Genomic DNA, 27576 nt, shown 5'->3' with positions numbered 1-27576 from the left:
TAGCATACTCGTGTTTCGTACCATTCACCAATAATATCCACTATGGATATTAATAATGATGGAATGAGAGTCACGTCTTATCCTAGACAGAGAAGCGTACTCCTCGAACAACATATACTTTGTTAATGATTTTTTGAGGCGGTAAGAATGCCTAATTTGTCATTGAATATTGCAGGAAAGTACCCGTTGTGATGTCATTATTTTGTGAGCGAAACTCGCGTTGTTTTCAATCACATAACGGCACAATCAGTGCCAACCCACAAGGGCAGATAACTTTGTTATATGCAAATACAGAATAAGGGAATGCTAAAGAAGTAATATTTTTGATACTGATGATAACATATTAAGTAGACATAATGCAGTATTTTGATTTAAGAGTATAGTTGTATCAGGATGCGACTAAATGTCGTAAACCATTGATGGAACCATAGCTTATAAATATGACTTACAAGAAATTACAAGATAGAAAACGCAATATCCGCCGTTACGATCAATTATTTTTTTGTAGATATTAAATGTTTATTATTGATTATTTTCGTAGAAAATATGTAGTTTTTAATAAGAACTTTACGCTCCTAAATTTCTGAATAAAAAAAACGATTAAATATCCACGAAAAAGGGCGGATCTATGGCTTTGTAATATGCAAATTCAGAATAGTATGAAATATCAAAAGTGAAACAAAAAAGTGCCATACAATTTACTTATGAACAATAGTTTATTGTATTGTAACACTAGCGAAGTCATAAACTGCAGTTTTATATGAGTTCTTATGCTCATGTTTCTTCATATACAAACACCTGGACACCATATTATCTCAAAACAAAAGATCGCAGAAAACACTTTAAAAACATCGTAAAATAAATAAACGTAATGAAGTAAAAATACATTACAGTTAATAGAATGTGCTTATCTATTTACAAATCTGACACAGTCCCCGTCAAGGTTGATGCCAATTATGAATTTGCCTTCCGGGTCAAGTTTAAGGTCACATTGTCCGATATTTTTTAGAGGATCTTTATTGGCCTTCGTGCCAGCTAAGGTCACGTTTTTTCCATCCCCTTCTTCCTCTGCTACTAACATTGTAAGGTTGGTGTTGTCAACCCGTTTGTGGTTCCTGTTCAACATGATACGTCACAAAACATGAAAGTGTACAGAAAAACGTCATCAAAACATGATACGTCAGTGAAAGTGTACAGAAAAACGTCATCAAAACATGATACGATCACAAAACCTGAAAGTGTACAGAAAAAACGTCATCAAAAACATGATACGTCACAAAACCTGAAAGTGTACAGAAAACGTCATCAAAACATGATACGTCACAAAACCTGAAAGTGTACAGAAAACGTCATCAAAACATGATACGTCACAAAAACCGTCACAAAACCTGAAAGTGTACAGAAAAACGTCATCAAAAACATGATACGTCACAAAACCTGAAAGTGTACAGAAAACGTCATCAAAACATAATACGTCACAAAACCTGAAAGTGTACAGAAAAACGTCATCAAAACATGATACGTCACAAAACCTGAAAGTGTACAGAAAACGTCATCAAAAACATGATACGTCACAAAACCTGAAAGTGTACAGAAAACGTCATCAAAAACATGATACGTCAGAAAACCTGAAAGTGTACAGAAAACGTCATCAAAACATGATATGTCACAAAACCTGAAAGTGTACAGAAAAACGTCATCAAAACATGATACGTCACAAAACCTGAAAGTGTACAGAAAAACGTCATCAAAACATGATATGTCACAAAACCTGAAAGTGTACAGAAAAACGTCATCAAAACATCACAAACCTGAAAGTGTACAGAAAACGTCATCAAAAACGTCACAAAACCTGAAAGTGTACAGAAAAACGTCATCAAAACACATAATATAGTCACACAAAACCTGAAAGTGTACAGAAAACGTCATCAAAACATGATATGTCACAAAACCTGAAAGTGTACAGAAAACGTCATCAAAACATGATATGTCACAAAACCTGAAAGTGTACAGAAAACGTCATCAAAACATGATATGTCACAAAACCTGAAAGTGTACAGAAAACGTCATCAAAACATGATATGTCACAAAACCTGAAAGTGTACAGAAAACGTCATCAAAACATGATATGTCACAAAACCTGAAAGTGTACAGAAAAACGTCATCAAAACATGATATGTCACAAAACCTGAAAGTGTATACAGAAAAACGTCATCAAAACATGATACGTCACAAAACCTGAAAGTGTACAGAAAAACGTCATCAAAATGATATGAAAGTGTACAGAAACGTCATCAAAACATGATAGTCACAAAACCTGAAAGTGTACAGAAAACGTCATCAAAACATGATATGTCACAAAACCTGAAAGTGTACAGAAAACGTCACAAAAAATGATATGTCATCAAAACCTGAAAGTGTACAGTCACAAAACCTGAAACAAAACCTGAAAGTGTACAGAAAACGTCATCAAAACATGATACGTCACAAAACCTGAAAGTGTACAGAAAACGTCATCAAAAACATGATACGTCACAAAACCTGAAAGTGTACAGAAAACGTCATCAAAACATGATATGTCACAAAACCTGAAAGTGTACAGAAAACGTCATCAAAACATGATACGTCACAAAACCTGAAAGTGTACAGAAAACGTCATCAAAACATGATAGTCACACAAACATAATGATAAAACATGATACGTCATAAAACCTGAAAGTGTACAGAAAACGTCATCAAAACATGATATGTCACAAAACCTGAAAGTGTACAGAAAACGTCATCAAAACATGATATGTCACAAAACCTGAAAGTGTACAGAAAACGTCATCAAAACATGATATGTCACAAAACCTGAAAGTGTACAGAAAAATCATCAAAACATAATACGTCACAAAACCTGAAAGTGTACAGAAAACGTCATCAAAACATATATGTCACAAAACCTGAAAGTGTACAGAAAAACGTCATCAAAACATGATATGTCACAAAACCTGAAAGTGTACAGAAAACGTCATCAAAACATGATATGTCACAAAACCTGAAAGTGTACAGAAAAACGTCATCAAAACATGATACGTCACAAAACCTGAAAGTGTACAGAAAACGTCATCAAAACATGATATGTCACAAAACCTGAAAGTGTACAGAAAACGTCATCAAAACATGATATGTCACAAAACCTGAAAGTGTACAGAAAACGTCATCAAAACATGATATGTCACAAAACCTGAAAGTGTACAGAAAACGTCATCAAAACATGATATGTCACAAAACCTGAAAGTGTACAGAAAACGTCATCAAAACATGATATGTCACAAAACCTGAAAGTGTACAGAAAACGTCATAATCAAAACATGATACGTCACAAAACCTGAAAGTGTACAGAAAAACGTCATCAAAACATGATATGTCACAAAACCTGAAAGTGTACAGAAAAACGTCATCAAAACATGATATGTCACAAAACCTGAAAGTGTACAGAAAACGTCATCAAAACATGATATGTCACAAAAACCTGAAAGTGTACAGAAAAACGTCATCAAAAACATGATACGTCACAAAACCTGAAAGTGTACAGAAAACGTCATCAAAACATGATATGTCACAAAAACCTGAAAGTGTAAGAAAACGTCATAAAACATGATAACAAAACCTGAAAGTGTACAGAAAACGTCATCAAAACATGATATGTCACAAAACCTGAAAGTGTACAGAAAACGTCATCAAAACATGATACGTCACAAAACCTGAAAGTGTACAGAAAACGTCATCAAAACATGATACGTCCACAAAACCTGAAAGTGTACAGAAAACGTCATCAAAACATGATACGTCACAAAACCTGAAAGTGTACAGAAAACGTCATCAAAACATGATATGTCACAAAACCTGAAAGTGTACAGAAAACGTCATCAAAACATGATACGTCACAAAACCTGAAAGTGTACAGAAAACGTCATCAAAACATGATACGTCACAAAACCTGAAAGTGTACAGAAAAACGTCATCAAAACATGATACGTCACAAAACCTGAAAGTGTACAGAAAACGTCATCAAAACATGATACGTCACAAAACCTGAAAGTGTACAGAAAACGTCATCAAAACATGATACGTCACAAAACCTGAAAGTGTACAGAAAACGTCATCAAAACATGATACGTCACAAAACCTGAAAGTGTACAGAAAACGTCATCAAAACATGATACGTCACAAAACCTGAAAGTGTACAGAAAACGTCATCAAAACATGATACGTCACAAAACCTGAAAGTGTACAGAAAACGAAAACTTAGATTGAAAAAACGTCATAAACTGATACGTCACAAAACCTGAAAGTGTACAGAAAACGTCATCAAAACATGATACGTCACAAAACCTGAAAGTGTACAGAAAACGTCATCAAAACATGATACGTCATAAAACCTGAAAGTGTACAGAAAACGTCACGAAAACATGAGTGGCCCAGCTTAGTGGATAGACGAAAAAAATGCACGCCTAACTACGTTATACAAAATCACAAACGGTATATTAGCTATAAACAAAGAATAATATTTGACCCCACAGTTACGCCCTACCAGACACCCCCATACACTTGTATATCAAATTCTTTACTGTAGAACTGACACCTGCAAACACTGTTTTCTTTCCCCATACCATTCAAGACTGAGCTCAATTACTTATCAATTTACTCCATAACTGCGATCTATCAATAAGATCGAATGACTTCTTATAATCCACAAAACAACAATACAATATCCCTCTCTTTTTACTTAAATACTTGTTGATTAAGGTTTGAAGTACATATATTGCATCTATCGTTGAATAGCCCGGTTTGAAGCCAAATTGAGCATCTGTTATAATATCATTTTCAGTACTCCACTTTACTAAACGTTCATTCAATATGGATGTAAAAAGTTTACCCATACAGCTAACAAGAGTTATTCCTCTGTAGTTATTAATATTTTCATTATCACCTTTCTTAAAAACTGGTGTGATAGCACCAGTAGACCAGGCATCTGGAAATATGCCCGAATGAAAAATGGCATTGAAAAGCTTGACCAAAAATGGAGCAAGTATGTCCTTACAATCAAGGAAAAGTTCATTAAGTATTTTGTTGACACCACAACTCTTTTTTTTTATTTTGCGTATAGAAAATAATACCTCTTGATCAGTAATATCCTTATCTAATTCATTAAACACACAGGACAAATTGTTATCAATAAAATCATTAGTATTGTTGGTACATTGATCCCCATCTAGGTTACATTGGCTCGCAAGATTGTTGTAGTGGAGGAAGAAATCATCAATTGAAAGTTTATCAGATGTCTTTGATTTACTTTTGCAGAAAAAATTGTAAAAAATTTTTGGATTATGTTTTCTTAAATATTCCATCATATCACCTTCATGTCGTTGATATTCTCTTTTAAGTCTTACTTCATACTTTTTATAAGCGGTCTTTTTCTCTGCAAGCGTTTTATGATTACTGTTATTTTTCTCATTATTAAAATTATACAAGACTCTTTTGTATTCGTTGTACTTTTGCTTACTAATATCATTGAGCCAGGGTTTATCTTCTTTCAATGCTGATTTCTTCCTTTGACATTCATCAGATTTATATAAATTACAAGTAAAAACATCACACAACGGTAAACATATATCACGTAGAATAGAACCAACTCGTTCAATACATTTTTCAATATCAACCGGGTTTGTCAATGAAGGTCTAAGTGAATCATTTAATGAATTCACATTTTCCATAAGATTTTGTCTTATCTCATTTATATTTCCATCCATCCACCGTATATTTTCACATACACATCTAGTATGAATTTTATCTTTAATTTGTCTTACTTCAGAGATTTGTTCTATTCTCAACGTAAAAGATATAGGTGCGTCATCGGAGACAGGTTCAAAATTTTCAGACTTAAACTCTACTGTGTCATGAAAGTTATTAGTCTCCATAAGTAAATAATCAATAAGACTAGTAACATTCGTAATAAAAAATGTTACACTTCCCTCTCTGTCACAAGGATGTCGTCGTCCATTCATTATTCTAAAACCAGTATTTTTACAGAATGACAATAATTTTTCTACCGAAAGAATTAACTGTTTTATCCATATTTTTACGTTCAGTAATATCGCATATATCATCAGAAACATAATCAGCGGATTGGTTAGTATTTATAGCTAAAGTATCATTTGCTATCATATCAAGTCTAAAACCAGTTCGTGCATTGAGATTCCCAGTAATATAAACTTTGCCAAGATCACTATATCTTATCTTGCAGGGTTTGAAATATATCAATATCTCTTACTTCATCATTTTCATAAAATACACTGTTTTCGGGAGGGAAATAACAAAACACGATGTATCTATCAATCGTGTTATCGTCAATTTTGATCTTTATTTATACTATCATAAATGTTTTCTACGACAGATATCCTATTTGATAAACATGATTTGTAGAATATCACTACACCGCCACCAATACCACTTTTCCTCGGGTATACCGATTTACAATATCCGTGCAATTCGAAATCATCTTTTTCAGATATCCAGCATTCGCTTAGACAAATAATATCATAATGTTCTATGACATTAAAGAAGTCTTTATTGCCTAATTTACTCATGAGTCCCTTTCCGACATTCCATATGATAACTTTAATTTAAGGTTATCATGGCATGGTGGTACGCCACTCTCCGCGATTCCCTATGGATGTGGATCCGCCCTAGCTTCTGTAGAACTCGCGGGAGCACTTCCGGTATTGCTCGTAGCTACCGCGTCATCAACTTCAGAAGCGCGATGTCTTTCGTGGTTACTGACTGTCTAGGTCTCATGTAGTTTACCGTTCACATACAGCTTGTCCCTAACAAGCCTCACAGTAGCTCGCTGATCAGACTCCTTAATGCGTTTCATGACCGGATACAACTTTCTACGCCGTTCTTCGACATCCGATGGAAACTGTTCATGTATCCCATACCGTGTTCCTCCAAGTTTATATGAGCTTCTTTTGGCCCTCAAGAGGTCCTGATAGTATATAAATCTGGCAACGATCGGTCGGTGTCTGCGACTGATATGCCTACCAAGCCTATGCACATTTTCCAAACTCAATTTTGTCACGGATGTCCAATTCTTTATCAAGAAAGTCACGAAGCTTGTGTTCAGTCATCTCGTCCCTTGACTCTCCACCTAGTCCCGTGAAAACCAAATTATTTTTCATAGAACGACATTGCAAGTCAGTGACAGTTTCAGACAGCTTGTCTCGCTCATCCTTAAGCTTTGTCATCCTATGATTAATTAGGTCTATTTCATCTCGCTGCAGCCTTTTGGATAGATGATCTGTTTCAATTTTCTTGCTCTCGCTCTCAATAGACTCACATCGGCGATCAATAAGTGCAACTGCTTCCTCAAATTCTGTCATTTTATTTTCAAAAACATTTACTCTTCTAATAGTCTGTGATAGTGTCGTATCAATGTTCTTTACTTGTTGTTCAATTACATCAAGCTTTTGGATTTTTGTTACAAGAAAATCTAACTTTGAGTGAATTGCACGTAAATCAGCGCTGCCAGGTAACGGTGCTACTGGAGAAGACGATGCTGACGGAGTTGACGCACAGGGGGCTGGAATGGTACATGTATCAGGGTTAGTGCCTTGTGGGTGCAAAACCTCATTTGCTTCCTTCAAAATCGTACTGACCGAGAGAGTGTCTACACTACTGTCACTGGTGTAACTAGTATTGTTTTTTGTCTTCTTTCGTTTTTTCGATTTGTTACCCATTGTAAACGATCGAGTATAACTCTAGCGCAGTAGACCGTGACGAAACATTTTGTCCATAAGTCCACCTTTCCTGAGCAGACAGGTAAAAATCTATTTATAGCACATATATGAAGGCAAGAGTGAACAATGCAGAATTGAGATAATGTGAAGTTACAGAGGCTACCCGTTCATTAATGTCCTGCAATCCACCAGTACAAGTTTCGTGAGTGAAATCGCTGAATTCCATGGTAAAATCCAAAATAATCTAGAGCTGATGAAAAGCAACGTCCAGCACCATCGCACATGCGCACGCCTCTTCATCCACATCTTCTAACCTCAAAGTCCCTAGACTGCTTCAAAACTCATCTTTCATCTCTAGTTTAAAATTTTCATCTCTTTTTCTGTAAATAGCCACACCCTCAACAAAATCGACATGATCATCAATATGATGAAGTATGGTCGATTACTAGGTATATGTAGAAATCACTCTTGTTTGTTTTGTACGGTGACTTGAAGCGGACATGAAATCAATAAAATTATTGCCATCGAGCGAAATAATTTAAAACGTTCTCACATATTTATATTTCTTTCCCAAGGAATAGTTTTTTCATTCCCATGCCACAATAATAATTCGTTCTCATGCAATCATATTCAGTTGCACGCAATATTATTTTATTTGAACACAATAATTTTATTTATTTAATGTCCGCTCGTAGCCACCGCAACTAAAATATATTGAAGACCAATCCAGGTAAAATGTTCGTAAAAAGACGACTAAATTTGGTATTCCATCTTTTCTGTCCATTTTGAATAACGATCTGACATTGCCCTTGAAACGAGCGTAACGTCATACTTTTCGTAGATAATTTGACCGGTGGGGTGGGATGTGCTGCGGTGTAATAGTACTATAAATTATAAACGTAACAGTTCCGCTATCACAAAGCGGCAAATCTCAAACGTACCACAGTATATGAAAACGCACATGTAAGCATTATTAGAAACGCATAGGATTCAAGTAAGACCATCCTTAATGGCATAAATTGTCGATCGGACGTTAGAAAGATTAACTAACAAACAACCAAAGTATCAAAGATAGCAGACTGCAAAATATATACCGTATTAGAGAATATATAGAATTATTCCGAATACAAACAGACTTTTAGAAATACCATATATCATATATATATTGTATTCAATACAATTTACAATAAAAGAGATCTATCAACACTATCTAAAGCAAATAATCTAAAACTTGGAATAATGCGAAGCTGTGAACATGGATTCCATGTTTAGTTAGTTAATGTTTCGGTGGCGTTGATGAATCGGCGTTGAATGAATAAAATATCCACATTTTATACCTCATAATTTATTTTATATCTATCGTCTTTTGTGTAATTGTGTATAATTACTAACTACAAAATGTTCTCCCTGATAACATACAGATGTCTACTTTCTCTCTGTTGGAAAGATGTTGTCTAGGGCCCTTCTCACAAACGCCCATCGTTATAACAAAATCGTAAATTCAGCAATCAATTATAGACTACAGGAGTTGCAACTTGTAGGAATGTATCGAATTGACGAAAACGCATTACAGGGAAATATACAATTTATTTATAGAACTGATATAAAGTCAAAATAGATTCCAGATAATTCCTGCTTAGGCTTCTAAGTCAATAAATCATCATTCACAGTAGCGGATAGCACTGAATAATGACATTTTAAGTGATCATATGTCTCCACACTTTGCATACTAGGACTACAGAGAACATACCATGAAATTAAACGAGATATATGAATAACTTTCACAGGTTTCTTTGTTGGGTTGGCATTAGTCGATTACGAAGTTTCGACGATAAATCAAGCACATGTGATGAAAGATTGATCGTGGATTATAAGTGCATATATGATGTCGAATAACATGAACAGATGCATTCTTATGGGAGTCTTTAATAAAACGTATACAAATCCTACAGGATGTGCCTTTCCTTTTTCTGATGGTGAATAACAGACATAAACTGTATATGTTCCCATCAAGGTTTATGCCCATGTGATCGAAAACCTGCCATCATTTTTTTAGAATTGTAAAATTATCTTTAAGTACCTTTCATTGCATTGCCTTGCACATCCTTTTCTAACAAAGTGATTGTTTTTGTCTCTTTTTTTGCATAATGCAGCTGGTCACTAATTGTTCCATTTATAAGATTAATCTGAAAGTTTGTTGTTAACGAGAAATGGAAATGCATAATCAATTTCATAATTAACAGAAACATTGTTTTAAAAGAAAGCATCCTTTTGAACCTATTTCTTCATCTTTTGAATCATATATTCGTTTATTATGAAACCTTTGTTAGAATTATGATGGTGTTATATTGTTTGAACCAGGATATGAAGTTACAGGCAAAAGCGCATAATGAGAACGTCATATTAATTATAAAAAAATAATGGTCAAAGGACACCACCCTGATGAACCCTATCTGTGTTTCATGGTTTATATGCTTCATATTGAAGAAGTCGAGAAGTCGTAATACTAGTAATAAACAGTGTATACATTTAGCATTGCATGTACGTTACACACCAAATAATTACCTCGGGATTTTTTATAAGAACGAAAACGACACATTTCTTGCATTACATCTGGTCACACATGCCTGAATCAAATTACATCGTTAAACCACAAAACATATTGAAGCTTATTTTACCTTCTCCTAAATCCGCCTCTTTAACTTCCTTCCACTTTTCACTGTCGAGTGCGTCAATTAAGCTGTCCATGTTTTGAATCTGAAAAAGAATGACACTAAATAAATTGTCGTTATAGTATACAAATTATGAGATTAACACATCTCATGTTGGCGTCTTATTCATTTTTTTATTGATGGTTATTTTTCTTGGGGAGAGGGGAGGGGTGAGAGTTGAGGTGTTTTTTGTTTTGTTTTTGGTGGGTTTTTTTGTTTGTTTTTATTTTTTGTTTTTTTTTTTCCCAACAGTATAGTTCATTGCCTTAACAAAAACAGCACATCTCATCTGGGCACATTATACTGACAACGGGCAAACTAGTCGTAATACTGGGTATGAATAGAAACTATCACCGTGGTGTGTCTCGGCTAGGAAACAGCACACAATGTCTTCCTCAAAGAGAAAAACAAACATCACAAGGCTTTTGTTAGGGGATGTCAAATAATAAAAATAACACACGGTGTAATTCTATCATCATTTGATGAACCTATGTAATTTTGAAAGTACAGTTATTGCAAGGACGTTAGAACGTTTAGCTATAGGCAATAATCCTAACGACTTACTCAAGACGGAATCCGTACTATAACTTTCGTCAATTCATCTTTCCCATCCATTTCTTTTGTTTATTTTATTTTTTTGTTTGCTTCATGTTATATTTTTTTTCTTATATTGGTGACATTGTTGTCGTAAATCACATAATGCAATGACGAAGTCATTGAAGTTTACATGAGATACTGATTTAGATTATGTATATCATCGGCTACTGCGGTTACTGACTCCATAGGACTAGAAAAACATAGAGGGTCAGTTAGATTTACAGGGGCGAGGGTGTAGTTTCCATATTGAGAACTAGATGATTCTTATTTGAAACTAATATCATATGATGAAGAAGTAAATGTTTATCTTTCATGTTTTACCGCGGTTGTATATATACTATGTGTTGTGTGTATATGTGTGTAGAATGTTTAACTGGCTGACTCCTGAACTGTCGGCCTGTAGTCTCCACTCACTAGCGCAGGGAGAGAAAATAGCAGCAGATCGAACTCGTCTGTTTTGATAACTTGATTCCTCACAGCAGCTGTGCTTGAAAGAAAAGGAAAGAAAAACTTCTACCTCAGGTTTTCTGACATACGGGAGAAGATTAAAATACTAGAATCACATGCATATCGTATAGAAACACGGAAATGTCTTCTGCAGTTCTGAGGAATAAAAAATTAAACTTCGCGTAAAAAATAAACAAACTTCTCCACAGATAGATCTAGAGAGATTAGATTCTGCAGTCTGCCAGTAACCTCACAGCAATCAAAGGAAAAGGTTCGGAAAAAATGAAATAAAAATAAAACACAAAACTTATCAGGCATGACAATTAAAAATATGTTTCGCAAAGTCACTAGTATTGGCAAGCTGTCTATACTGTTCTCTGAGTGTACATAAACACAGTCTTACTAATGGTGTGACGTGGGTTATGGGGCTTACTATCAAGATGGAGTTGATTCTGCTAGATCATCTGTTAATCTGTTATGTTTGTCAGAATTACAATGTAAACAATCTGAATTTATAATGAGTGTCTGTGAAGACTCTTTAGGTGATTGTATATGTCCTGTGTGATGTGTAAGTGTCCTATTGTCAGAGGAATATACTTAGACATAAACCTAACAATGCAAGTTAAAACGTATTCAATTAAATTACAAAATTAATCGTTTATTGGACATCCCAATGTCGAGGTCAACCATTTTCGGATTTCTATTTATCAGTTTTCCGATATTATTATTATATTTTGTGATCTCAAATGGATACGTTTTGACTGGCATTGTCAGTTTTAAGAACAAAATCGGGTTAGTGGATATCAGAACAAATGTACGGGTCTTCGATTTTTGAGTTGCCGATATAGTAATCGTGACATGTTACTATGACAAACATTGCTTTTATATGTTTTCGTATGAAACAAAAAGAAATGTAGCAAGTGTCTGGCATGTACAATTTGTTTCAATTTATAAGAATAAACATTGATACAGTAAGGATAATTCTTTTTTTTAATTACGAAAGAATGTACTAGCAGTTTCGTTAATTATACTGTATAGAATTAATAAAACAAAATCAAGGTCGGTAGAGTGTATGCTGATGGATTCTATACCTGATGTAGGTGTGTGACCAGCTGGTTTATCTTACACAGAAATTAAGTAGTGGAAAATGAGGTTGATTAATGACGCTGACGATAATGATGATGAAGACGAGACCGGGTGTTGAAAGATGTAAAATTCCTATTTGAAATAACCTTACAGGAATGCCAAATTGAGCTGAGCGTTGTAATAATATAATATCTTTAATGCGTTCCTCAGGTGATCTTGTGCTTTATTTTTTAATATTACAGGAATGTAATCTGGGAATGATACTTGATCAGTTTCCAATTTGTCTTCATCGTAATTTATAATGGCACCTCTATATAGTGTAAGCTACATCGTATTTAAAGAAGTTCGTTTGTAAAACATTACCTAAATATTTCTCTCAATTTGCTATAATCATTATGTGATGGTTCGCAATTTTATAACCTTGAAATACGTAAGGTATAGCATAATATCAATGTAAGTACAAAAAAATGTTAAGAATTTGTAAGTAAGACATGTGTATGTTATTTAGACATGATGTTATACTTTAGTTGAACTAAACAGACAGTAGAAAATGTACCGATATTCTACCTGTCCATGTAATAATGCTCGCGAAAATTCAGTATGCAAGGGTCAGAGTTCTAATTCATAACATTCGGCTTCATACGTTGATTTTCGATCAGGTTTAATTGTCATTATCTGTATAAGAAATGATTCTTTAGGTTGAAGCAAGGGATGAATTGCTTCGTTTGCTACTCTAAAGATAGGGAGAATGTATTTAGCTCTTTATGATAAAACCAGGGATAAATGTACCTAGCTCTGTATGCTTAGTATAGGGATGAATGTACTAGGATCTTTATGCTAAAGAGAGGAATGAATGAACTAAAAAAGCGCTTCGTGCTAAAACTAGGGATGAATATACTTAGCTCTTTATGCTAAAGATAGAGATGAATTAACTTAGCTTTCAGCATTATTTATTTGATAAGATACTATATTTTACACTTAGGTCACTACATATGTATGACTTTATAACAGTTCTAACGATGTAAATTTTAACATAATCATTCATGTATATAGCATGTTATTGTATCACCTACACATGTTTGGATGTAAAACGAATATTTGTGCCCGACCTATTGCGTTTCTTTTTTCTTCAGCCGGAAGAAGACATCGTTATATCCAGAACTCCTTAAAACTGCAATATTGTAGCTAGCTTGAATCTAATTTCAAATGTTTATTATGGAAGCGGCTTTTTATTTAGATATCGATATTTTCATATAATATGATTATTTATGTAAATTAAGTCTGTGTGCTCATATTACGTAATACTCTTAGATATACAGTGCACCATTGTTCTAGAACTCCTTAAACTACAATATTGCAGCTAGCTTGAATCTAATTTCAAATGTTTATTATGGAAGCGGCTTTTTATTTAGATATCGATATTTTCATATAATATGATTATTTATGTAAATTAAGTGTGTGTGTTCATATTATGTAATACTCTTAGATATACAGTGCACCATTGTTCTATTTTGGGGATCATTTTAGCCTTAACATTGCTACACCAAGTCCAACAAGCTCTAATTATACCACAAAGTGACGTCAAATAAGTATGATGCATGTATACACCATTACAAACGACATATCCGCATTGACGTCATCGTTCATCTACCTCAATCTGCAATACGCTGTCGAAACATGGACCATTCTTACACAATATCGCGTCATAATCTCCTTAGCCATCTGAAATATCGCCAAATCGCTTCTGTAGCTCCGTTATAGAAGCTACGATAAACGTTTTTAGATTGTAAGTTCGTACAATGTCTGCGCTAACCTCGTTCTGGGCGTCGACTCGGCAATAACTGTCACCGCTTCCTTCATCGCGTTCAGTATTACCAACAACAACAGCGCGTAAACGTTGGCTTTCTCGTGTCAGTTGGTGACGAGTTAACGCGAGATTTGACGTGGATACATGTAGAGTTTCCATGTAGGTCTCGCAGCATGACGAGAAAACACGGGTTTTTGGAATGTAGTACTTTGAATTTCACAACAAATGCCATGTCGAATGATGGTATCTAAGTAACGATTTTAAATACCATGGATACAAGAATACGTGTTTGTTAAGTGGTAAGCACATAGCGAAAAAAGCATACCAATGCAAGTTATGTATTTTCATAAGAAACGTATATTCACAGAATCGTTTCGCTTTTGAATTTCGATGAAGCAATTGATATCTAGCTATTTTATATGTGATATTAGATTTTAAGTTTTACATGTAGACCTTAAATAGCTCTGTAACTTTACATTACGTGTAAACCAATATGATTAAACTAAATGAATTTACATGATTAAGGTGTCTATTGAACTATTATTATCATCGTCATTACCATCATCTTCATGTTTTTAAATAAAAAACTACATTTTGTGTCGTTCCCATTGCTTAAGTAAAAAGAATTACAATAGCCACGACCGGCAAAATTAATATTTCCAATTTTCCGGCTTTGGTCTGATAAAAGCAGTATGCATTATGAAGAGCTCCTAAGCGCCACAACAAAACTCGTTTTAGAATTGCAAGTTCTGCAGAAAACTTTTACTATTCTGAAATTCTTAACATCTTTTATCATTTTAACTGTCATGAGAACTCAAATGCTTGTTTGTAATCTTGAGTTTTGGCGCAGGAATCCAGTCTGCACCACATATCACAATCAGATGCTTCTTGATATTGCGTCATTGCAAGTGATTTATGGGGGCTTTATCAAATAGCGTATTCTATAGCTATTGAAAATAGGATAAATACAAACACTCAAAATAACTTATCTGATTATTTAAATTTCTTTTGGAGATAACTGCAGTGAATGAAGATGCGCAGTGCATGATAGGTAGATTTATCATATAATTATAGTGGAATAGAGATGGCTACACACCAATATATGACAGGCGATAACTACAATTGAAACAGACCCATGGTGCCGTTTTTTATCCTCTTGTTAAACCTCATTGACAGAAATAATTGAACAGAGAAAATTAACCACTAAAATTCCCGTGCATTCCGTGCATTTCACAACATGATGAACACTCGTGAGTTTACAACGTGCTTACACCGAAGCTAAATTATCCCAACGAACGATCTTACCGAGGAAGTGGATTTCCATGTTAAATATTTAGGAAACACAACTGCTAGCTGTTTATCACCGCTGTACATAGTGGTTGTTACTGTGTTGTTATCAATGAAACATCAATTATTTAAACGAGTGAAGAGGAAATACGGAAGACACAACCCAGTTACAAACAAACCGCCCCTAGTAGATTGTTATTCCGAAGTAAAGTGAAATATTTCCGTCAAAATGTTTAGCAAATAATTACATTAAAACGGTTTCTCAGTGTAAATGCGGAATCTGTTTCGTTCACTATTGTATAAACAACAATTTATCTTTAAAGCGAATTGAAAATTGTTTAGAAAACTGTTGTATAAACAATTATGTAGCTGAATAAGAGATCATGTAAACATGATTCCAATACAATAAACATATGACTATATCTCCGAGCTTCTGGGAATTCCATTCCACTTAAAGAGACAATTCACTCAGGCTAATTCTTTTACATAACCAAGAAGCCAAATATAGCATAAATGTATTGTTCTACATTTCTTATGAAATACATAACGTAAAACATTGACAAATTCCTCGACATTGTTAAGTATTTTAATTAATATCGTTCAAATACCAAATCGTTGATCAATACGATTAAGCAGGTACAATATGGACGCTGTACCCATACCCGAGTCAAAGGCACGCACGTTAAACAAATGAACTACATAACCACTGAGAAGGTGATAAAATGTTTTTTAGGCAAGACAATTCACCTAACAAGGTAAACACACTACCGTCAGAGCGATTTGAGCAGTTCTAGACAAAAATTGCATTACTCTACGAGCAAGGGACAGGGTTCGGCATACAAGAAGTTTGACCACAGTGTGTAATGGCGGACAGCGAGCGAGTTTGAACATTTCACACACATGTCACCACCATGGGCATTTCATGCATATCACAGTAAAACCGACTGATCTAATTTCCATTAGAACTAGTTTTTTCCGATATATGTACAAATTTTAATGTTCTCTTAGACTGAATTGTCCCTTTAAGGTTGTTTGTGTTTTAAAGAGAAAGTTATTGCACTCCATCTCATATCACCATTAATAGCAAACGTAGGAGTAAAATATTCCTTATAGACCTAATCTATGTTATGGTGATTAAAAGTAATTAATTGATCTAAAACAGATACAGTCAGTTTAAAAACCAACATCAGTACTACCAGTTACTAACTCTAATTAATACTCTTGTCTACTAAACTAATAGATTGAAAATTTATCGTAAATGTTTCACAATTGTGATGTTACGTCCATCAGTTGTCTTCCATACTGACGTGCAGAGCCATCGATACACTATCTAGCGTCAAGGTTGTGTTATGTTTTACGAACACGGGGGCGTTCAACAGTCTTGTTGGAACGTGAAATCGAGGGACGTGAACTTTAAACCACGTGGCTATCTTAGTGTTAGACAAAGTTATATATACTTTAACGCTAGTAATACTAAATTAATGCTTACATTACACAGCACAGCTTTTAGTTTGTAAAACGTCATCAGTGGAACCCCGGAATACCACGGAAATGGACTACTCAGTACAAAACTTTTGAACCTCGTTAAAATCCCATCATTTTTTTCTATTATACGTTTTACCGACATGTTTTCATTTTGACATCATCGTTACAAGAACTTTAAGTTCATCTTATGTACCATTCATAGTGCTAGTAATGTAGATTGGTAATAAGGATGTAATTTAGTTGTGTTAGATGTATTACGCTTTCCATTCGCATTCAAATAGCATTCAAAATCTCCTTAAAGATGCTCCACCGCCGACAAAGCATAAATGATATTCATTAGTTGAACAATAATTGTTGTTTGATCATGTATATATATATCTAATTAACACAAAAAATAATATAGAATGCTCCATTTCGCCTTTGAGGCATGCGCAATCAGTACTTCCTTCCATATAGGATATAGTGACACGGATTTTTTTCGGGATGCAATTAATTATTTTTCATATTTTTAACTTGAAGTAAAATTAGAAGCTCAAACTTTTCAATGGTGGTAATGGTGTAAAGTAAGTAACTTTTGTAACTGAAGAAAAATATTTAATCGTCTGTTCCTGTTTTTAATAGTGAAAAAATACCATTTGTCAGCGGTGGAGCATCTTTAACAGAGGGTCTAATACATTATGCAGTATTACGCACTTATCTTGGCATTAAATCATTATATACTGTATAAAATGACATATTCGTTATGTAGACATTTGCGTCGTTTTCGTGATTGGTGAACCACGAACATCAAACCAGCAACATTCGGTATATACGTTATCAGTACCGACCCCAATGCTACGCAGTAGTACTATTTGATAGTGTCTTGTTGTATGTATGTGTATGAAAGATATTTATTCGGTGAAAAATGAATTGTGTTCTTACTATCGAATCACAATTTTTGGTAGGATGTGAAATACGCAGGAGGTTACCACAAATCAAACCGTTATGTAGATATCAAACATCATTATAATGAATAGAGTTCCAGATGACCTATTTCTGCTAAATCCATGTAATATTTATACTTAACCGTATAAATGGGCCTCTTAAGGATCTCGAGCACTAAACAAATTATTGATGAGATAATTTTGAACTTGAATTACATTTATATATAATAATGAAGAATGGTTTTCCCGTTATAGTGTTTCCAGAATTTTAAATCTTGATTCATGTAGGAAATCACAAGTTCTGAAATGAAACGTATCAAGTACTAGATCTATACTGTAACCGGTCGTTTTGGCTCACAATATATCTAAATGGGTTATTAGTACGTTTTTCGAATGCCCTTGATCTCCTATAGCTATTGAGTGTAAGCAGTAAACATATTAGTTACGTATATCATGGTATAGCAATATGTATTGTTTTAATCTAAAAGTAAACATATAAATTTTGGCTTTATCATTGGAATATTTTAAGAATAGTTATCGATGTGTCTACTGTTACCAAAGAGTCCACGGGTTCAGAGGCCAGGCCCTAACGCTGGTATATCTATATATTTTAGAATTTATCTATCTAAAATACCCTAATTGTTCTCTAACCTACATTTCTGTTTAACTTGATAGGAGTATAATCTATGGCCAAGGTAGTATAGATATCTGAAATAATATTTTGGGTTATTGATAGAAATGTTTATCTATTTTCAGAGAAAACATTTTCCGCTTGATTACAACAATCTGGAATTTCAATTAGCCGAGTTCTGTCTCGCTTTCGTGTTAATGATGTGAACCGTTCCAGAAGGAGCTCAAACTCTAACAAGTCCCGGTGATTGCAAAAGATTAAGATGACTTATTGGGTCATAGAAAACACGTTTCCGCGGCACACTCGATATGTTCATGAATTTAACAAGTGATAAATATGTAAAGTGGATATAATTATAGAACCCGGTTTAAGTCTCTCAACACCTCCTCGGCTGCTACGTGCCTAACCTCATGGTATCTGTTTACCATTATAACTGAATCTATATAAATAGAAAGTGGAATCACCAGAAAGATCCGATCAATGGGAGGTCTACGTATCTATCGCCTATGGCTTTATAAACTATTCTTTATAGATAGTTTGGATGTTTTCCCCGAATGTGGCTGTTTAGAGTGGGAAACTTATCGAAATTGTTGGCAATGAGTTCAAGTTATTTTGTGATTCACAATTGTTATAGCATAGATAAATGGCATTATACTTGCTTATAAAATATCAAATCTAAAGACCTGTTGTTTTATTGGAATTCAAAACTCCTTCATTTATGAATTGTGTTTCTGTAACGTATAGACCTGCGTTATCTCGGCTATTGTTTTTTTTTCTTTTGCATTTTGCATCTGAAGTTCATAATGTAATATAGGTCATGCGTGTAATTGCATGTGAAGAGATCAAGAATTTTGCAAGCTGTATATTGTTAAACTTCGTCATTCAATAATTAGCGTTTCTAAAAGCAAAATTACATTAATAATACAACCCATCTTCTGTAAAGCATCGCTTCGCTGCTTTTGTCATATTTCCGTGAAAAGTATACACTGACTGACAACGAATGTAGTTTTAGTCTAATACCTAAAAATGCGTTACCTATGGACATGTGATGACATTGTTATTGTTTCTTCATCGGTTGGCAATTTCTTACTACCATAGCCATATGCTATATATAATTGAATCAATAATTAACCGTTATCGCGATTTTGATAGCAAAAACAACTATGAAACTAATTATGCAACGTATTGGAACGCATCTCTTTCGATGACCAAGATATATGTGTGCCAGGTGTTTTTTTTTGTTGGAGTTGGAGAATACCGGTACGTTATAGTGCAGGCACAATCTCTGACCTTTACACGCCAGTGCCGTAAATCGAACCCAGATCGACTAGGTGAAATGAAGTGACTTGACCACCATGCGATCGTTCCCTCAATGGTTCCTTGAATATACAAATTATTGGTCATGGCCATGGAAGTATCGGGTGAAACAATTTAATAAATAGTGATGAGATTGTTATCATGGTGAGTTTTCCTAAGTTAAAAGGAATATATTTGGTTCGGATTTTTGTGTTTAACACAGCAATGAAAGTAAGGGTGTTGTGTTCACTAATATGAAACATAATAAGTGGCAATGTATGTAATGCTGCGTTTGAAATTAACCATACTTTCCTGGGATTTTTGTTTTCCCCTACAACCGCGTATGAGCAAAACTATTGGCTATTTCATCGCTTGGAAGCTATTTCTTTCTCTCCCGTGCACAGAAAATTGGGTTGTCATGACATCTCACTAAAGATTACCCTGTCTCTCTTGTTGTTAATTGCCGACATTTACGAACGTTACATCGCACCACAATTTGTCGGAATAAAATCAGCGTAACAATGCCATTCACTGACACAGCTGATACCGAATCTAGTTCGGTATTCCAACACTGACCGTCAGAGTAGTTAACAATGTGTACAATGACCTCTGAAAAAATGCGACGTCAGAAATAAGGTAAACGCATTCACAAACAGACAGCTGAACTTCGGTTTCTTATCTCTGCAATATTTCGTAGCTCTTTTATTGCACATCCATCGCGTGCATGAGCGCGTGTCTCAATCGGTCATCACTCCTATCAAACGCTTTTTGTGTGTTAGCCACGTAACAGCTGAATGGCAGTGAGGAGTACAGAGAAATGTGTCAGTGGATGTTCAAATTTTCACATTTGTTGGTCTGCATTTACAATCATCTCTAAGAAAAAATATGCAAGAGTTCTCCAACGAGTTTACATTTTTCGTTTTCTGACTACAAAATACGTATTTCAAATGTTCCTAGCCAATATGTCTGAGTTTTTGTCCTACATAACGGTCTCGGCAGAGATAAATCAAAACGGAAATTGCCTTTGGTTCCGACAGCCGTTTTTTGTACTCTTACTGATGATACTTTTATGTTTTCTGAAAACAAGGCTAATATGCGAGTCAAAGAAACAAGTTAGGTTTTTGTCATCACCGTTAAGTAATACAGAAGGTTAATCGAAAAATACATATCTCTCTGGTGTTTCGGAAATGTAAGTTTGAAATATATATGTGCATCGTATTGCATTGTATGTTGTATGTAGCATTCTATACAACTAGCTCAATTATCGAGCAATGAATTTTGTTGTTAACACGATTGAACGCGATATATGTATAAATAACAAAGCATACTTAAAATCATTTAAAACTGTGCAGCAGTATATATTAGTAGAAGCGATAATGAAGGTCAATTACCGTATATCTTGTTAATTTTGCGGGACAAAGTTAATTTTTAAATTTCAAATATTAGATATGCCTCGTTGGCATAAAATATAATTATAAATTAAAACATTTCTAATATATTTCGCGGAACAAATTATCGCGGTCATAGCCATACCTCCGAAATCACAAAAATATCATTTACGCAAAAATATTAATTGATTTCAAATATTATGAGGTAAAAAATCACTTATAAAAAGACTATTAGCGAAAATGTGAAAGTTAACTTCGAAAAGTTCCTACATTCATGTGTGCTTTGGAGTAAAAGATTACAGATTTGACAAAAAGACATTTCATTTATTATATTGATGGGGTTCTTACTTCGTATAAATTTTTTCCTGTAATGCTTGATTTTGATAATAAAAAAAGAATTATCTCGACCCCTTCAATTAGCGTAATGTCAAGCATTTCCCATGCTTCACCAAAGTACAGAACATGCCATTCTTTCCTCTTCCCTCTACGTCTAATCTTACAAAGGGCAATTAGCAATACATGTCAAAAACTGCATTTCAAGAACCCCTCTTGTATGTAATATGTGCAAGCACAGTTTAACGAAGTTGAAATGAATATTGGGGTAATAACGTCTTTGAGTATTGTTAGCTTGCTCGAAGGCATGCCTTTTATTTTTTCTCAACGAAACACAACTATTTCTGATTAAATTTAAAGATTTGTTCACCTTTAAAGTTATTGACAGCAGTTAACATAAGATGTTCTGTGCAGGGTTTATTTTCGGTTGCAACATAAACATTCCAGTGCCAAAAATCTTTAAAGTGTCTTCAAACACCATGGATTGTTTCAGTATGCTACCAAACCCTTTTCCATTACAACCATATAATTTGCACGCGAAGTCAGATCTGGAACCAATTATATTTTTAACAATATTTGACATTTGTATGTAGCAGAATCCCATAACGGAACTATTAATATCATATCCCAACATTAATTGTCTATATCGTCCTACCACAGGTGTCACTTATATAAACAAATCGGCCTTATTTTCAATCTGTAAACTTCACAGAAAAACCATCATTATCATTTGAAAAGGTCGATGTATATTTCTACAGGAAGATATTTTTAACATCCCAATCTTCAATGCTACAACATTTCACTGTTTGTAGACATGATTAAGGTGTGTACGTCAATGAAAAAGATTTATATATAGAAATAACGTAAAGTCCTGACAGATTGCGTTGATGTTTTGGACGGTTGTGTGGCGTATGTTAACTACCTCCGCCTCAAAATACTACTCCATCACTACACACTACGTATTCTCAAAATATATTCACATGATTCTATACAGATCAAGTATTTGACCGAGAAAAATATTTAAATTGACGCTGCAATCTGATTACCTTCCTTAATCAGTTAGATATTCCAGCTTAATAATATCGGTGCTAATTGAGTGGTGGTTAAGGGAGGCTGCGGTATCTTAATGTTATGTCATCTGGGGAAACCGAGGTCGATGTCCACGTTATAATGCTGATACTACCTCACTAGTAAAATACTAGTGGAAACCAGCTATAACGAAGTCCCAGGGGAATGAAAAATCTCTTCATTGTATCAAAATTTCAATATAACTAAGGAAAAATTCAAGGAATATGTGTGAACAGGGATTATACTTCATTTCAAATTAAGCAGTATTTAAACATAACCGTTTTCAAATTATGTGGGTTCTACTGTATATAGTTAACACTCGCGAGGAGAAAAATACATTTTCTCTTGGATACTAATACGCGATGAGAACTGTTCGCGCCGTCGCATTTTTAAACAGAATAAGCTAAACTGTTCTTTCCATTTTATTCGAGGGTAGTTATGTTCGCGGGAATCACCCTGGCTGCAAATACAGCGAAAAAAATAATTCCTCGCGAATAGAACCAATTACACACTACATGGCCAACTCCCTACATGCTAGGTTTACGAACAGGAACAAGGCCCTTCGCGCGCTTACATCCGGACCATCGAGAGAGATATGCATACGTTGAATACCTTGTTTCGTAATCGATGTAAAAAGAAATTAAGTTTATATTAGAAGAACTTGCTTATTACAAATCAGTACATTAGATCACAATACTACGCTCACAGGAGCAAATGCTGAAAATAACGTCAAAAGTGAAGGGATATCATAGGAGGCCTGAATTTCAACTGAAGTAAACACAACAGAGGCAGACTGATCACAAGAATAAGATACTACCATTAAAAGCTTGGAGATAGACTTTTGAGAAGGGAATGAACCGATTGGAAGAAAACAGAAAGTATTGGAATCAATCGGATATCTTTATGGAAAATATAAATGTACTTCCTATAATTAAAAGGAATACAAATATTCATGTTCTTTATTTGCAAATAATGTACTCATTTGAATAAGTAGTTGCCCCTGTTTGGCCACATCGCATTTCAAAATGTTATACCTTTATCGAAACTAAAAATGCAACAGCTTTACAAAAATATCTCCATCGAATAGATATCCTTAATGATGCTCCACCACCGACAGAGCATACATGATGTTCATCATTTGAACAATAACAGGTGTTTAATCATGTATATATATGTCTAATTAACACAAGAAATGGTCACTATACGCTAATACTAGCCGATTTTGTTTACCATAACTGCATGGTAACATTGAACTTTGAACTTGCGTAAGGAAATGTTCTGTGCAACGTAAAAGGACTACTTTTTTTAATAAGAAACACATGGCTTTGTTTACATTTTGACGCAACATTACGTGTATATTATTGTTTTTCATAGAATTTTGGAAAAATCTAAACAATATATACATGTTTTATATTTATATATGATTCAAACAATTTTTAAATTAACAATTGTATAAAGAAACGGAAAAATATCCCGACCGGGGCGACGTGCTTTCATTTTTGTTAAAAATGATGGGTGTCAAATGTAAACATTACCTCTGTGCCTATGTTCGTCCTACGATCGAGCCTTTGGGGTGGACGGGTGTGAGACCCTCTGATAGAGGTCAGTTATAAACATATCCTCTTGTCTTTGTTCTTTGAGTATTTAATCATGTGATTTATAAAACATGCACCGCTAATAATCCACGTGTTGACAGTTCCGCGTCACCACAAATACATTGTATCCATCGAACACAAGTGAATTTGTTTCATCTATCGATATATAATAATCACATGGCTCCCAAGGATGTAATACTGTCAAGTCAGACGACATCTCAAACACACTGAGCTACTTGAAAATCGGTGTTTTGCCAACTTCGGCAAACTAAAGTGTGTAAGCGTGCGTCAGCTTCGCCTCGCTGCACAATAACGGTCACCGAGTTCACACATGTGGCCGTGTACAAATTCTTTATGTTATTACGCTATATATTTAACTTTTAGCAAAATTGAATATATATTTAAAGTTCTGATCTGATTAAATAAAATTATCTCTGAAATTTACTTTGTTTGTCATGTTTATTTTACACTAAAATATTGAACTTTTTTGTCGTCGCGGATGAATAATTCTACCTTACGTGAAGCGTCACCATTCGCTGTTCAAATGAGTAAGCTCCTCCCACTTTTGACCGACTTTTATTGAATAATTACGTCACTTTCAAATGACGATTTTATTGCATAAAAAATAAATAAAAAGTCGTGTGAGTGCAAATATAGGGATTGGATTTCGTTTTTATGTTAACCATGCTTGTATGGAGCAATTCCTCTAAGAATATATTCAATATGGGGCGCTAACGCGCCCCATAGAATATATTCTTAGAGGAATTGCTCCATACAAGCATGGTTAACATAAAAACGAAATCCAATCCCTATATATGTCTAATTAACACAAGAAATAATGAAAAAAAAATATTTTGCCTTTGGTGCATGGGCAATCAGTACTTCATTCCATATAGGATATAGAGCCACGGATTTTTTTCGGGATGCAATTAATTATTTTTTATATTTTTAACTTAAAATAAAATGAGAATCTCAAACTTTTCAATGGTGGTAATGGCGAAAAGTAATTAACGTTTATAACTGAAGAAAAATACTTGATCGTCTGATCCTGTTTTTGATAGTGAAAAAATAACATTTGTCGGCGGTGCATCTTTAATAAAGAAACATATGTATATACAGTCCAAAAAGCGTACCATATAATGGTGCCAAGATACTCGTCATGAAGGCTTTTGCTGATTACCATATTGCCGACAGTAAGGGGATATATTAAGTTATAAAAGCACTGAAAAGGTGAACATTTAACGGTAAGGAGTTTACAGCTGTTTTTAATGAAACGTAATGACGTGTTCTAATTGTTTCATAAGTTGATCTCTTTCAAATTCATAATATCCATATCCCAGATTTGGTTCAGTGTTTGTTGATTGGTATTATTTCTAGCCGACCACCACCTCTCGGTTTCGAGTTCGAATCTAACGTGAGACAGTTACCAAATACAGACTGTATGTCGGTGGCTTTATTTGAGTACTCCGTTCTCACTCCATCTCCTTAATCTGGCACATTCTTAAACAGCCATGGTTGTTAATAGGACATGAAAGGGAAAAACGGTATATGTGTTATTTATGGTAGTTTAAACAATGATTGACCCGGAAACACGCATGTATGTGTTACCGGTTCCTGGCAACTACTCCATGTGTGTTTTGGACACGGGATACAAATATGGAGAAGATTTTGTATGTTATCAAACATGTCAATGATTAAAAGATTATGCACACAAGATTGCCAGTGACGCGAAAGACCTCAAGATTTAATTGGATCGAAATGAGAGCAAAGAGTTTATCGTATTGTTGTTGGGAAGGTTTGTAATTGGACATTTATACTTTTCAATATCGCATTATATAAGAATTTAGAATTTGCACTTTTTCAACCATGCCGTTAATAAAGTATATTATACCAAAGTAAAATAAACCAAAGTGACTAAGACTCCACAAATAACTTTAAACTCAAAATTCAGACATCCTGTCGGTTTTTAACATACAGCATATGCAGTTGACACAACAAATTCGATCCAGATTCGATCCACTGTACGGATGACCATATTTGAAATAAAATTGCATGAAGGTCTTACAAATAAGCAACTCGAAAGTATACTAAAAGGGGAAAAAGTGAGTATAATATACAAGTTATCTAGGATATACTCTGCTTATGAAATTAACAGTATGCTTAAGTGAGATACCATTATCACAAGGAGACACAACACATCACGTAGTTCTAGCTATAAAACATTGCACACTCGTGCAGGAAGTAGTAGACATCAAATGTCCAGAACGGTTAATAATGTAAACCACCTTTCGTTCGCGTTTCAAATTACGTTTACGGAGGTTAATAACAGTACACGTGAACGAATTAGGTTTACAGCAGGACAATGATAATAACAGATATTGAACCAGTCAAACGACTGTTATATTAGTGTCTATGATATGTCTTTACAGCAGATAAACTGTAGGTCATGTAGGGGATAAACTACATAAATATCAATTTCATTATTTATAAAGATATGATATTGTTAGGGAAAAGATTAAACGATAATTAATGTAGGCGGACTTCCCGCTAGAATACATAGTCATTACAATATCAAAATACATCGCAATAGAAATGAACTGAAAATGGAACACATGAAAAATATTGGAAAACAGTAAACTACCGATATCATTAGTGTATAAGCAAACATTTTTATCCAATATCATGAATCAGCTATTTTTTCTAAAAGCAATTAGGATACTGATTGATTACGGAACTGAAATGAAATAATGATAAACTTGCAATTTAAATAAATGATGCGATTTGTTTTTCTTTTGGTTCATACGAATTGTCTTATCTGATAGATGTTAAAAAACTAACAAGATATTAAAAAAGTTTATCCTCAAACTACATTCCGGAGATTTAGAGGTACGTACTTACCTACTCTACTTGAGCGAACGTGCCACCCACCGTCCGGTTTCTTGTCCAGGTACTGCGAGAATGAGAGGTGTGTCGGCACGCTGCTGAGGAGCAACTAATATACCGGCTGGGATAGGGGTTACGGATCCGGCTGAGCAATCAAAGCGATTCGCAGTAGGGTAATCCTCATCTAAATAAATTTGCATCACCAGGAGTGACGGAACAGTGTAATAATGTTGATGTTACTCTCGTTTGTTTACA

At 34.4% G+C, this 27576-nt stretch overlaps 1 protein-coding gene across 1 annotated transcript; it reads right to left on the bottom strand.

The window, feature by feature from the left end:
* Positions 1-727: 727 nt before the first annotated feature.
* Positions 728-27476, bottom strand: LOC138307454 (uncharacterized). Its single transcript, XM_069248214.1, has 4 exons — positions 27337-27476; positions 10463-10541; positions 4363-4380; positions 728-1122 (listed from the first exon to the last, which is right to left on the bottom strand). The coding sequence occupies exons 2-4, from the start codon at positions 10530-10532 to the stop codon at positions 908-910; spliced, it is 303 nt and encodes a 100-aa protein (XP_069104315.1). The 5' UTR covers positions 10533-10541; positions 27337-27476; the 3' UTR covers positions 728-907.
* Positions 27477-27576: the final 100 nt, after the last annotated feature.

This window comes from Argopecten irradians, chromosome 14 (genome assembly GCF_041381155.1).
Source record: "Argopecten irradians isolate NY chromosome 14, Ai_NY, whole genome shotgun sequence".
In the NCBI taxonomy this organism is placed as follows: Eukaryota; Metazoa; Mollusca; class Bivalvia; order Pectinida; family Pectinidae; genus Argopecten; species Argopecten irradians.
The sequence above is the reverse complement of the archived record's forward strand: the minus strand, read 5'-3'. Positions and strand labels throughout refer to the sequence as shown.

Coding starts and splice junctions, on each gene's coding strand:
- LOC138307454 (XM_069248214.1), bottom strand. CDS start 10,532: ATGGACAGCTTAATTGACGCACTCGACAGTGAAAAGTGGAAGGAAGTT.